The sequence below is a fragment of the Oryx dammah genome, unplaced genomic scaffold (genome assembly GCF_014754425.2).
Source record: "Oryx dammah isolate SB20612 unplaced genomic scaffold, SCBI_Odam_1.1 HiC_scaffold_5, whole genome shotgun sequence".
NCBI classification, from domain to species: Eukaryota; Metazoa; Chordata; class Mammalia; order Artiodactyla; family Bovidae; genus Oryx; species Oryx dammah.
In genome coordinates, this window is record NW_024070189.1 from 106481620 (window position 1) to 106494621 (window position 13002).

Genomic DNA, 13002 nt, shown 5'->3' on the forward strand with positions numbered 1-13002 from the left:
GCCTGAGATAACTGGCAAGATGAATGTGGAAAGTGATTCTAAAACCATAAACATTATATAAGAGAACACAAACCAGAGGACTCAAATAAATAAACAGAATCTTCAAATAGTTATTAATTGAGGTATGTCTTAGAAAAATAAAATGACATTACTGTGAAAGAACTTAGGGAACAAACATACATTCTTCAAAGAACAAAGGGGGAGGCCCTCTCATCTCCTGTAATGCCTTTCTTCTTACTGGTATACCATCACCATTTTGCTCTCCACTGGCGCTCCCTGTCGTCTTAAAACAACAGTCACTTTCCTGTGAACAGTCACCTTCCTTTGAACTTCCGTAGCTTAGCTACCGTTCCCATTTGCAGCAATATAGAGTTGTTTATATCTTTAATTCTCAACCTCTCATGCTCTCTTAACCATTCTTTTCACCCATCATTTCATGAAAACTGTGCCCATCACAGCTGCAGATGGCTGCCCCTCAGCTCTCAGTCCTCACCTTTGTGACAGTGTCCACGTGACCCCCCTTAGTAATCTGCTTCTGGGCCTCCAGGGCCCCGTGCTTTCTGAGGGGTACCTGGCAGAAGCTTTCTCTTTCTTATAAGCCATGAGGACTTCTTTTCTACCTTTGCTTATGAACCTAAACAAAACTCTGACAACTGCAGTCTGGTTTCCAGAATCTTTTTCTATCTAATGTTTGAAAAAAGAGCAAAATTGTCTTTGGAAAATGATGCTAATCTCTTTGTGTGTTCTAAGGATGACATTAGGTGACCTTATACATAAAATTATTATTACTGATACTGTAAGATATTAATATGTAAACTAAGAATTTTAAAATTATTTAATAATGCACCAAAAAGTACCCACACTTTTCATATCTGTACTATCTGAAGAACACAATTAGTTAAAGAAAAGAAAGATGCAAATAAATTAAAAATTGAGACAAACTGAATGTTAAGTAGGCACTTCTAATTATGTATTGTTACGGAATTCCCTGACAGTCCAGTGATTAGGACTTGGTACTTTCACTGCTGAGGCCGTGGTTTTAATCCCTGATTGCGGAACCAAGATCCTACAAGCCTAGTAGCTTGGCATAATAAATAAATGTATCTTTGGAATACATCAACTTATCCTTTTTATATTGAATTTACTTGCAAATTAAATATCTCCTATTCACAGTTTGAAACAACTGAATCTAAGGTAAGGCTATGAAAAACTGCTAGAAAATGTATTAGAACAAAATAAAATGCTATGTTTAACTTCACATAAAATCTATGATATGAAAACTATTAAGGAAGGTAAATAAAATGATAGGGATAAAATTTTTTCATTTCCAGTTTGTGTTGTGAAGATTTATATTACAAGAAAATCACCCTCATAAAATCATAAAAATGAAAATTAATAAAATATATATAAAACATTGACTATACAACTTAATTTCTCTTAAAGATAACCATCAATCTGCCAGCAGAGACTACTTTAAGCTTTCATAACAAAAAAATAAAATCAGAAGACTAATGAAAATTTTAGGTGGTGAGAACACAAATGAAAAAGGGTATATGTGAAGAACTAAGTTAGAGTAAAAAATATTGAAGATGGAAGAACATGAGGAATATGAGAAGAGAAAGCTATTGAAACTATTATATATCTATTCTTCCTTATGCTACATATCATTAATATGATTTGCTGACCACAGTATAAGTTAACCTTTTGCATTTCATATTTATTTAGACTTCCCCACTGGGGAAGTCACAAAATAATCATCTAAGTGGACCTTCTGAAATTTTCTATAAAATGTCAGAAGAGTAACAAACAAAAAAATTTAGCAAATATTCTTCCTCACAAACTTTTTACTTTAATCTTTTCCCTTTAGGTCTTATGTAGCATGCTTCAGTTCTTACTTTGGAGGAAAATATTCTATTGCATCCTGGTAACTGATGAAATAGTATATTAAGCAAATTACATGAGAATATTGGCGTATTAAATTTAGACAACTCCCTAAATAGTTAATTAACTAAATAGTATTTTCATTTAAACACCAGAATACATTTGTCAAAGAGTAAATGCATTTCTTATAAGCTATTTTTAACAAACTTAAGAATATAAATTGGTTTAATTCTATGTGTCAATAAAATTGTTAGTCAAGTAAAAAAGAAAACATAAAATTGAACCATTTGGTCTGTGATACTAATTTAACAAATATAATCAAGACCTCCTTAGAATACAGTCTAGAATCACGACATTTTCCTTTTGAGCTCCTGCTGCCTTTGGTGTTTATGGAAAACATGGCCGGGAAGGTTCCCGGGAAGGATACGATCAGTGCCTTGGAATATCACACAACCTTTCACCAGCTCTCCCATGATGCAACCCACTGACCAGATATCAACTGAAAATAAAGTGAAATGAGAAAATTATGAAGTGCATGAGCAAAACAAAGGTGAAGAAAAGGTTTCTAACAGTGCACTAGACACGTAAACATGGAAAATCAACGGCCAGCTCAGGGTGAGCTGTTCTAGACAGTGTGAAAGGTTGCTGACCTCTACTTCGGCTTTCAGTTTGCAGCAATCTTGGCTTTCAGCCTCAAAGACAGAGTCCCAGAAAGCTGTGTCCAGGCACGAGCCCCCCCCGGCTCCCAGCCTTGCGGTCAGCACCAGGCATCTCGCTGTGAAGGATACAGTCTCTTCCTGGGAACAGGACTTTATGGAGGACCATTTCTGCCATGATGCACCCGACAGACCAGATGTCCACTACCAAACATCAGGTGATTAAAGCCAGCCAGAGGCCGCCCCCACGCGCGCCTTTTCTCAACCCCCTCCCAAAGCCAGGCCCAGCTCGCCAGGAGGACTCGTGTGAAATGTGAGCACCATGCCTCCAGAACGATCCATTTCTGAACTGTCTAGTCAGCGGGGCCCCACAGGGCCAGGCTTGGTTGGGTCCCAGGAGAGGGCGCGAGGCGCCTCAGCTTCTGGCTGCTTCCCCTCCTCTGCGGGGCCCCGCTGAACAAGGCCTCAGGAGCCCAGGCAGAGAGCTCTTCAGCGCCCCTGCTGGTGCAGGCGGGGTGAGAGACACCCACAGGGGACCGAGTTTCCTCTCACGGCCATGGAGGACTGGAAGGCCACAGGCTTGTGTCCCTCTGAATGGGAGTTCTAAAATATCTGGATAAACTTGAAGCTCAACTCATTTCAGATGACAGGCAAACTTTTAGACTCTTTTTTTTAAAAAAAAAAAGTAAGTGTGATTTAGTTCTTTTTGACAAATTTTTCAAAAGCTAAGTTTCAAAGAGCTCTGATACTGCTAGAATAAGTTTTACTGTTAAAAAAAAAAAAAAACACCAATTTTACACACAGAAAGTACATGCTGTATTATTCCATTTATATCTAGTTCAAAAATAAGAAAAATCAATCTATGGTGCTGGAAATCAGGATAATGGCTTTCCTTGGGGTTTGAGACCCAGAGGGGTCCTAGGGAGGCCTCAGTTATGCTGCTGGTTACATGGGTGTGCTCCCACTGAGCTGCACACTTGGGATTCACATATTTTTTTTTGTAAGCATATTATACTTTGATAAATGTTCAAAATATTCATTTCAAAAGTGAAAAATTTTAACCAATGGAAATATAAAATTATTTCTCATCTGTGAACTATGACAATCTATGCATAACACAGTCTCCATATTATGTTTCATACAGTTCACAGGAAAGAGAAAAAAGCTCGCGATGACTAATAGCACTAATGGCAAACATCGCGGCCTCCTCCAGCTCTGTCTGTACTCACCGTTCTCTTTGTAGCCCATGCCCAGGATGACTTCGGGTGCCCGGTAATACCGCGTCACCACGTAGGGAGTCATCATAAAGTTGGTGCATGCTGTGCGAGCCAGGCCAAAGTCAAGGATCTTGAGGGTGCAGTCTGACTTTACTACAATGTTACTAGGCTTCAGATCCTAGGACAGAAAAGGTTTAAATTAATACGGCGAGCCAAAGCATGCTAATAAACAATCTCACACTGGTTAAGGATTTGTGAGGTCGGTGACCACTGAAGTATGTGAGAGTGCCGGGAGAGGGAAGACAGAACTGAACCCTGAGACTGTAGAGTCATGTTGGAAAACCTAACTCTCAAATTGAAACCGATACAGAGCAGTCTAGAGAGGCCAGACGGGTGCCCTCATCCGCCATGTGGAAGCCTTTGTGACGCTGCTCTGCTTAAATCCTTTAGAGAGTCTCTACAACATCCTCTCCTCCCTCCTGCCACGCCCGGTCATCCTTCAGTTCCCAACATGCTGATTTCTCCCTGCTATCCAACAGAAACACAACTCAAGCCCCATGTGTAATTTACATTTTCTAACAGCCACCTTAAAAAAACAGTGACTAGAAAAGGTAAGATTTAATTTTAACAATATTTTCTTTAGTCCAATACAGTGTATTTCCGTAGTATTCATTTCTAAAATGTAACCAACATATAAACATTATGGAGATATTTTACATTTTTTGGTACTGTCTTTGAAATCCAGTATTTATTTATAATTATAGCCACATTCGGAGTACTTAATAGCTTCATGTGGCTAGCAGCTATGATACTGGACAGCACAGGGCTAGAATTCTCGGACCCTGGAATCTCCCGAAGGCTTCTTCTTTCTTTGGAAGAGGAATCCCACGATTACCAACAAGAACTTCGCACCCCCTGGGACCTGCCACTCCCGGGCACACACACTCCTCTTAAAGCCCCTTCTTCACCCCTCCCAGTGAAGGCTCTGTGAGAGGAGGCCTCAAGGTCTCGCTGTGCCCCCAGCAGATGGAGGCTGGCACAGCAGAGTCTCAGAAAATGTCTGCAGGTGAATGTACACATCACACTCCACCACACTCTCAACACAACTCATCACAACTTCTGCAGCTTTTTCCTTCGTTACTCCAGGGCCTTTCTCTATGGTGATCCCCTACATCCTAGACCCTTCCTCAAGCTACAGGAATTTGATTCTTGCCTGGAACTTCGGCCTGAAAACTCATCCTAGAAACTATGACTTCTAAACAATCTATTATGTTCACAAGTGCCTTCCAATATGTAGCTACAATGTCAAATTGCCAAGTCACATCACACAGTGAAGAAGTGAAGTGAAGTCGCTCAGTCGTGTCCAGCTCTTTGCAACCCCGTGGACTGTAGCCTATCAAGCTCCTCTGTCCATGGGATTTTCCAGGCAAGAGTGCTGGAGTGGATTGTCATTTCCTTAGGGGATCTTCCCGACCCAGGAATTGAACCCAGGTCTCCTGCATTGCAGGCAGACGCTTTACCGTCTGAGCCACCAGGGATATCACACAGTAAATGATGTTTTAGGACCAGCACCTGGCTGAAACTTTCCAATTGATGTGTCACCAATGGACATAGGTGTGCCTTGAGTGACAGCTGCCAAATGTTACTGGGATAAGTAGAAAAACATTTAAATTTACATCAGTCAAAACTATGTTTCATTACTGCTGAGGGCTTTCTTTCTGAAAATTCGGAATTCAGTAAAATATAACGTAACTGTGCACTGCTTAAAAACATAATGAAAACTCCTACCAAGCCCATGCAGACGCACTGGTCCCTGGCTGGCCCCAGAGCACTTCTCCGGGCACGTCCCAGCAGGAAGCGCTGAGGGCAGCATGGCCAGCCCCACCCACGGCTGCGAGGCTGCACAAGAGCAAGCATGGGAAGAACAGGCACCACACTCAAACCAGCGACCTCTTCCAGTGAGGAGGCAGCAACGCAGCTAAGATAAAGCAAACCGATTTGTTCCTAGGTTCCGGTTTTAGAACCAAAGAATATGGGAAGAACGGGTATTTCAGGATACAAACTGTGCTTAGTCGCTCGGTTTTGTTCAACTGTTTGCAACCCCATGGCCTGTACCCTACCAGCCTCCTCTTTCCAAGGAGATTCTCCTTTTTATACCCCATGGACCGTATAAAAAGGCAAGAGATATGACACCAGAAGATGAGCCCCCAGATCCGAAGGTGTCCAGGATGCTACCAGGGAAGAGCAAAGGGCAATTACTAATAGCTTTAGAAAGAATGACGTGGCTAGGCCAAAGTGGAAACGACACTCAGTTGTGAATACGCCTGGTGGTGAAAGTAATGTCTGATGTTGTAAAGAACAATACTGTATAGGAAGCTGGGATGTTAGGTCCATGAATCAAGATAAATTGGAGACGGTCAAGCAGGAGATGGCAAGATTGAACACTGACATCTTAGAAATCAGTGAACTAAAACAGACAGGAATCAGTTCAGTTCAGTTGCACAGTTGCGTCCGATTCTTTGTGACCTCATGGACTGTAGCATGCCAGGCTTCCCTGGCCATCACCAACTCTTGGAGCTTACTCAAACTCATGTCCATAGAATCGGTGACACCATCCAACCATCTCATCCTCTGTTGTCCCCTTCTCCTCCTGCCTTCAATCTTTCCCAGCATCAGGGTCTTTTCAAATGAGTCAGTTCTTCGCATTAGGTGGCCAAAGTACTGGAGCTTCAGCTTCAGCATCAGCCCTTCCAATGAATATTCAGGACTGATTTCCTTTAGGATTGACTGGATGGATCTCCTTGCTGTCCAAGGGACTCTCAAGAGTCTTCTCCAACACCACAGTTCAAAAGCATCAATTCTTTGGCACTCAGCTTTCTTTATAGTCCAACTCTCACATTCATATATGACTACTGGAAAAACCATAGCTTTGATTATATGGACCTTTGTTGGCAAAGTAATATCTCTGCCTTTTAATATGCTGTCTAGGTTGGTCATAACTTTCCTTCCAAGGAGCAAGCGTCTTTTAATTTCATGGCTGCAGTAACCATCTGCAGTGATTTTGGAGCCCAAGAAAATAGTCTGTCACTGTTTCCATTGTTTCCCCATCTATTTGCCAAGAAGTGATGGGACTGGATGCCATGATCTTGGTTTTCTGAACGTTAAGCTTTAAACAGACTTTTTCACTCTCCTCTTCTACTTTCATCAAGAGACTCTTTAGTTCCTCTTCACTTTCTGCCATAAGCCTGTGTCATCTGGATATCTGGGGTTATTGATATTTCTCCCAGCAATCTTGATTCCAGCTTGTGCTTCATCCAGCCCCGCATTTTGCATAATGTACTCTGAATATAAGTTAAATAAGTAGGGTGACAATATACAGCCTTGACATACTCCTTTTCCTATTTGGAACCAGTCTGTTGTTCTATGTCCAGTTCTAACTGTTGCTTCTTGACGTGCATAGAGATTTCTTAGGAGGCAGGTCAGGTGGTCTGGTATTCCCATCTCTTGAAGAATTTTCTACAGTTTATTGTGATCCACACAGTCAAAGGCTTTGGCATAGTCAATAAAGCAGAAATAGATGTTTTTCTGGAACTCTCTTGCTTTTTCGATGATCCAATGGATGTTGGCAATTTCTGGTTCCTCTGCCTTTTGTAAATCAGGTTTGAACATCTGGAAGTTCATGATTCACATACTGTTGCTGGCTTGGAGAATGTTCAGCATTACTTTGCTAGTGTGTGAGATGAGTACAATTGTACAATATTTTGAGCATTCTTTCACATTGGCTTTATTTGGGACTGAAATGAAAACAGACCTTTTCTAGTCCTGTGGCCACTGCTGAGTTTTCAAAACAGGCTGCCATATTGAGTGCAGCACTTTCACAGCATCATCTTTTAGGATTTGAAATAGCGCAAATGGAATCCCATCACTTCCACTAGCTTTGTTCGTAGTGATGCTTCCTAAGGCCCACTTGACTTTGCATTCCAGGATGTCTGGCTCTAGGTGAGTGATCACACCATCATGGTTATCTGGGTCATGAAGATGTTTTTTGTACAGTTCTTCTGTGTATTCTTGCCACCTCTTCTTAATATCTTCTGCTTCTGTTAGGTTCATACCATTTCTGTCCTTTATTGTGGCCACCTTTGCATGAAATGTTCCCTTGGTATCTCTAATTTTCATGAAGAAATCTCTAGTCTTTCCCATTCTCTTGGTTTCCTCTATTTCTTTGCATTGATCACTGAGGAAGGCTTTCTTATCTCTCCTTGCTATTCTTTGGAACTCTGCATTAAAATGGGTATATCTTTCCTTTTCTCATTTGCCTTTTGCTTCTCTTCTTTGTCCATATGTAGTCTTCTCTTGTGTTGTTGGAAGAGGCTGTTTGCTATGACCAGTGTCTTCTCTTGGCAAAACTCTGCCTTTGACCTGCTTCGTTTTGTACTCCAAGGCCCAATTTGCCTGTTACTCCAGGTATCTCTTAGCTTCCTACTTTTGCATGTAAAAGTAGGAAGTCAGAAATGAATGGGTGAATTTAATTCAGATGACCATACTATCTACTACTGTGGGCAAGAATACCTTAGAAGAAATGGAATAGCCCTCATATTCAACAAAAAAGTCAAAAATGTAGTACTTGGGTGCAGTCTCAAAAATGACTGAATAGGTTCCAAGGCAACCCACTCAGCATCACAGTAATCCAACTCTATGGCCCAACCAGTAATGCTGAAGAAGGTGAAGCTGAACGGTTCTATGAAGACCTACAAGAGCTTCTAGAACTAACACCTAAAAGAGATGTTCTTTTCAGCATAGAGGATTGGAATGTAAAAGTAGGAAGTCAAGAGATACCCAGAATAACAGGCAAGTTTGGCCTTGGAGTACAAAATGAAGCAGGACAAAGGCTAACAGAGTTTTATCATGAGAATGTGCTGGTCATAGCAAACACCCTTTCTCAAAAACCCACAAAAGACTACTCTACATGTGGATATTGCCAGATGGTCAATATCAAAATTTGATTATGTTCTTAGAAGCCAAAGATGGAGAAGCTCTATACAGTCAGTAAAAACAAGACTTGGAGCTGATTGTGGCTCAGATCATGAGCTCCTAATTGCAAAATTCAGGCGTAAATTGAAGCAGAGAAAACTACTAGGCCACTCAGGTATGACCTAAATCAAACCCCTTATGATTATACAGAAGACGTGATGAACAGGGATTAGATCTGGTAGACAGAGGGCCTAAAGAACTGTGGATGGAGGTTCATAACACTGTACAGGAGACAGTGACCAAAACCATCCTAAAGGAAAAGAAATGCGAGAAGGCAAAGTTGTTGTCTGAGGATGCCTTACAAATAACCGAGGAAAGAAGAAAAGCAAAGAAAGGCAAGGGAGAAAGGGAAAGATAGACCCAACTGAATGCAGAGTTCCAAAGAATAGCAAGGAGAGATAAGAAGGCTTTCTTAAATAAGCAACGCAAAGAAATAGAGGAAAACAGCATAACGGGAAAGGCTAGTGATCTCTTCAAGAAAGCTGGAGATATCAAGGGAACATCTCTTGCAAGGATTGGTATGATAAAGGACAGAAGGTCCTTACTATTAAGGACCTAACAGAAGCAGAAGAGATTAGGAAGAGGTGGCAAGAATACACAGAAGAACTATACAAAAAACATCTTAATGACCAAGATAACCATGATAGTATGGTTATTCACCTAGAGCCAGACACTCTGGAGTGTGGAGCCAAGTGGGCCTTAGGAAGCATCACACTATGAAGCTGTTACAGAGCCGCACTCAATCTGGCAGCAAATTTGGAAAACTCAGCAGTGGCCACAACACTGGAAAAATTCATTTTTCATTCTAATCCCCAAGAAAGGCAATGCCAAAGAATGTTCCAATTACCATACAATTATACACATTTTACATCCTACCAAGGTTATACTCAAAATCCTTCAAGCTTGGCTTCAGCAGTATGTGAAATAAGAACTTTCAGATGTACAAGCTGGGTTTCAAAGAGGCACAGGAACCAGAGATCAAATTGCCAGCATTCAATGGATCATGGAGAAAGCAAGGGAGTTCCAAAAAAAACAATCCACTTCTGCTTCTTGGGTTACACTAAAACCTTTATGTAATCACAACAAACTGTGGAAAATTCTCAAAGAGACGGGAATAACAGACCACCTTACCTGTCTCCTGAGAAATCTGTATGTAGGCCAAGAAGCAGCAATCAGAATGCTTTTGGACTCTGAGGGCGAGGGAGAGGGTGGGATGATTTGGGAGAATGGCACTGAAACATGTATACTATCATGTAAGAAATGAATCGCCACTCTATGTTCGATACAGCATACAGGATGCTTGGGGCTGGTGCACGGGGATGATCCAGAGAGATGATATGGGGTGGGAGGTGGGAGGGGGATTCAGGATTGGGAACTCATGTACACCCGTGGTGGATTCATGTCAATGTATGGCAAAACCAATACAGTATTGTAAAGTAAAATAAAGTAAAAAAAAAAAAAAAGACTGGTTCCAAATTTGTTAAGGGGTACAACAAGGCTGTATACTGTCACCCTGCTTAATATATGCAGAGTACATCATGGAAATGTCAGGCTGGAAGAATCACAAGCTGGAATCAAGACTGCCACGAGAAATATCAAGAACTTCAGATATGCACATGATATCACTCTGATGGGGAAAGTGAAGAGGAACTAAACAGCCTCTTGATGAGGGTGAAAAAGCTTGTTTGAAACTGAACATAAAAAAACTAAGATTATGGTGTCTGGTCCCATCATTTCATGGCAAACAGAAGGGGAAAAAGTGGAAGCAGTGACAGGATTTCTTCTCTTGGGCTCCAAAATCACTGCAAACAGTGACTGCAGCCATGAAATTAGAAGATGCTTACTCCTTGAAAGGGAAGCTATGACAAACCTAGACAGCATATTAAAAAGGAGAGACATCACTTTGCCACCAAAGGTCCATATAATCAAAGCTATGGTTTTTCCAGTAGTCATGTATAGATGTGAGAGTTGGACTGTGAGGATGGCTGAGTGCCAAAGAATTCATGCTTTCTAATTGTAGTGCTGAAGAAGACTCTTTAGAGTCTGTCAGACTGCAAGGAGTTGAGACAGTCAATCCTAATGGAAATCAACTCTGAATATTCATCGGAAGGGCTGATTTTGAAGGTGAAGCTCCAATACTTTGGACACCTGATGCAAAGAGCTGACTCACTGGAAAAGATCCTCACGCTGGGAAAGCCTGAAAGCAACAGAAGAAGGGGGTGGGAGAGGAAGAGGTGGTTAGATAGCACCACTGATGCAATGCACGTGCATCTGAGCAAACTCAAGGAGAGAGTGGAGGACAGAGGAACCTGCGTGCGGCAAAGAGCTGGACATGATGTAGCGATATGAGTTAACAACATACTTGACTACCCAGCACTCCCTGAAATCCAGCCTGGCCTTGAACTAACACAGCCACACGAACAAGGATGATCAGAGTAGTGTCATTCAGCCTGACGAACTGCTGTGTGGTTAGAAAACGTGCCCATGCCAGCCACGTCTGTCATAAAGAATGTCACAAGAGTGTCCTCTTGCACTGATTTTGTTGGACCAACCACCATCCAAGTAAAGATGGACTTTACTGCCATCTACTGGACAACAATGATAGTCAAATGCAAACCTGTGGAATCAAGCTGTGGAAAGGTGTGGATCTTGTCCTGGCCGGAATGGTAGATGTGGCCGTGTTGGGAGGCAATGGAAGGTGCCTAAAGAGGTCCCGGGGCTTCTGAGGGTTCCCCACACACACGGACCCATCATTCTCCACACATAACCAGAAGCAGCTTTCCACCAAGGAAGTGGATTTGTACTTTGAAGATGCAGAGTAAAGACAATTCTGCCCCTTCGAATCCTGAAAACCATCCCAAACAAGGAAAACAAGAAATACCCAGTAAAACACAAATGCCACCTAAATTTGGGGGCTTGACGCCCAGAGTATGGGGATGGCACCCCTGGGGCAGCCAACAAAGGTATACGAAACACCTGTAACCAGACAAGGGCAGGAGCAGAGGAGTCGAGGCTGAGGGTGTTGTCATTCCTCATCAGGTCTCCATCTAGAACCCGCTGCCTGAAGAAGTGTAGCAACTGTCCACTGACCTGGTTTCCTCACATGTACCTATGACCGCTTACTCAGATGGCTGTATCTGGGGACAGGAGCCTAAGCAGACACTGAAGTGCTAAGTGGACACTGAAAGTCAAAGACTCAAAACAACATCGTGCCTCCCCCAGCTGGTGGTAGACGGTGGTCATGGAGGCCAGCTAATAAACGGAGACTGGTCCAGATCTCTTCCAACTATATTATGACCCAGGCCTGGGGCAAAACTGTGACAGAAGATTGCTGTCCATCTCACATGGTTTCTGATCCTCTTATCTAATCAGTATGGGAGAATGCATTCGCCCAATCAATGACCATGTGACACACATAAGGCCTTATTAATCTGCTCTGGCAACACCACCATGTCCAGCACAGCAGCTACAATCAGGACCCCTGGTCAGCTAAGTCTCGGTGGTCGACATTCTCTAGCATCCATCTAGTTTCTTCACGGGCTGGACTGGTGAATTAAACTGAGCTAGGAGGGACCACCACCCTGACATTTTCAGGTTCTAATGGTGGCAGTAATCTCCTCCATTCTCCCCCAGCTCCCAGAGCTCAGTACCGTTTTTGATGTACTATCTTGGGGACAGCAGCTTCACGTTTCCACTTGGCCTTGCCAATCAAGATAACTCTTAACTCCAGACCAAAGAACAAATGCAGGGGTCAGTCTGCCAGGAGTATCAGCTGCCAAGTGTATCAGCTCCCATCACATACGTGAGGGCCGGGAGGACGACTGCTGCGTGGACCACAGGGTCCGGTTTGCACCACCAGACTCGTACACTTCAGGAATGAACAATGCGGAGGATGAGGACCTGCTGTGGCTCCCAGATCAACACCTGGTGGAAGGGACTACGGTTTGTCTCTTCCCCTCAGGAAGGGAGGCTCATGAGGAGCCTGCTCTTGACCTGTGTGCAGAAGCAGGGCTGAGAAGGACAGGGGTAGACAGTGGTATCCATGAAAATGCCTCTCTCTCTCTACTGTGGGAGTGCAACTGAGAGACACCCCCTGAGGTGCCCTAAGCCTCCCCTCTGCTCACAAGGCCACAGGTCCCTCACTGGCTCTTGGCCAAAGAAGGAGGTCCATTCCTATGAGATACTGGATTCCTCTAACAGGCAGCTTTGGCCAGAGA

At 42.8% G+C, this 13002-nt stretch overlaps 1 protein-coding gene across 5 annotated transcripts in view; it reads right to left on the bottom strand.

Annotated features, from left to right (window-relative positions):
• The window catches only part of MAPK9 (mitogen-activated protein kinase 9), a 72156-nt gene that overhangs the window by 14429 nt on the left and 44725 nt on the right, over positions 1 to 13002 (bottom strand). For 2 of the 5 annotated variants that reach the window (XM_040241411.1, XM_040241413.1), the window contains exons 6-7: positions 3767 to 3932; positions 2309 to 2380 (exon numbers count right to left, since the gene is read on the bottom strand). In XM_040241411.1, coding sequence (XP_040097345.1) covers positions 2309 to 2380; positions 3767 to 3932 — 238 coding nt within the window. Of the gene's footprint in view, positions 1 to 274; positions 1929 to 2308; positions 2381 to 2669; positions 2742 to 3766; positions 3933 to 13002 lie in introns of those variants that run through there. The other 3 variants (XM_040241414.1, XM_040241412.1, XM_040241415.1) reach the window with 2 other exon arrangements.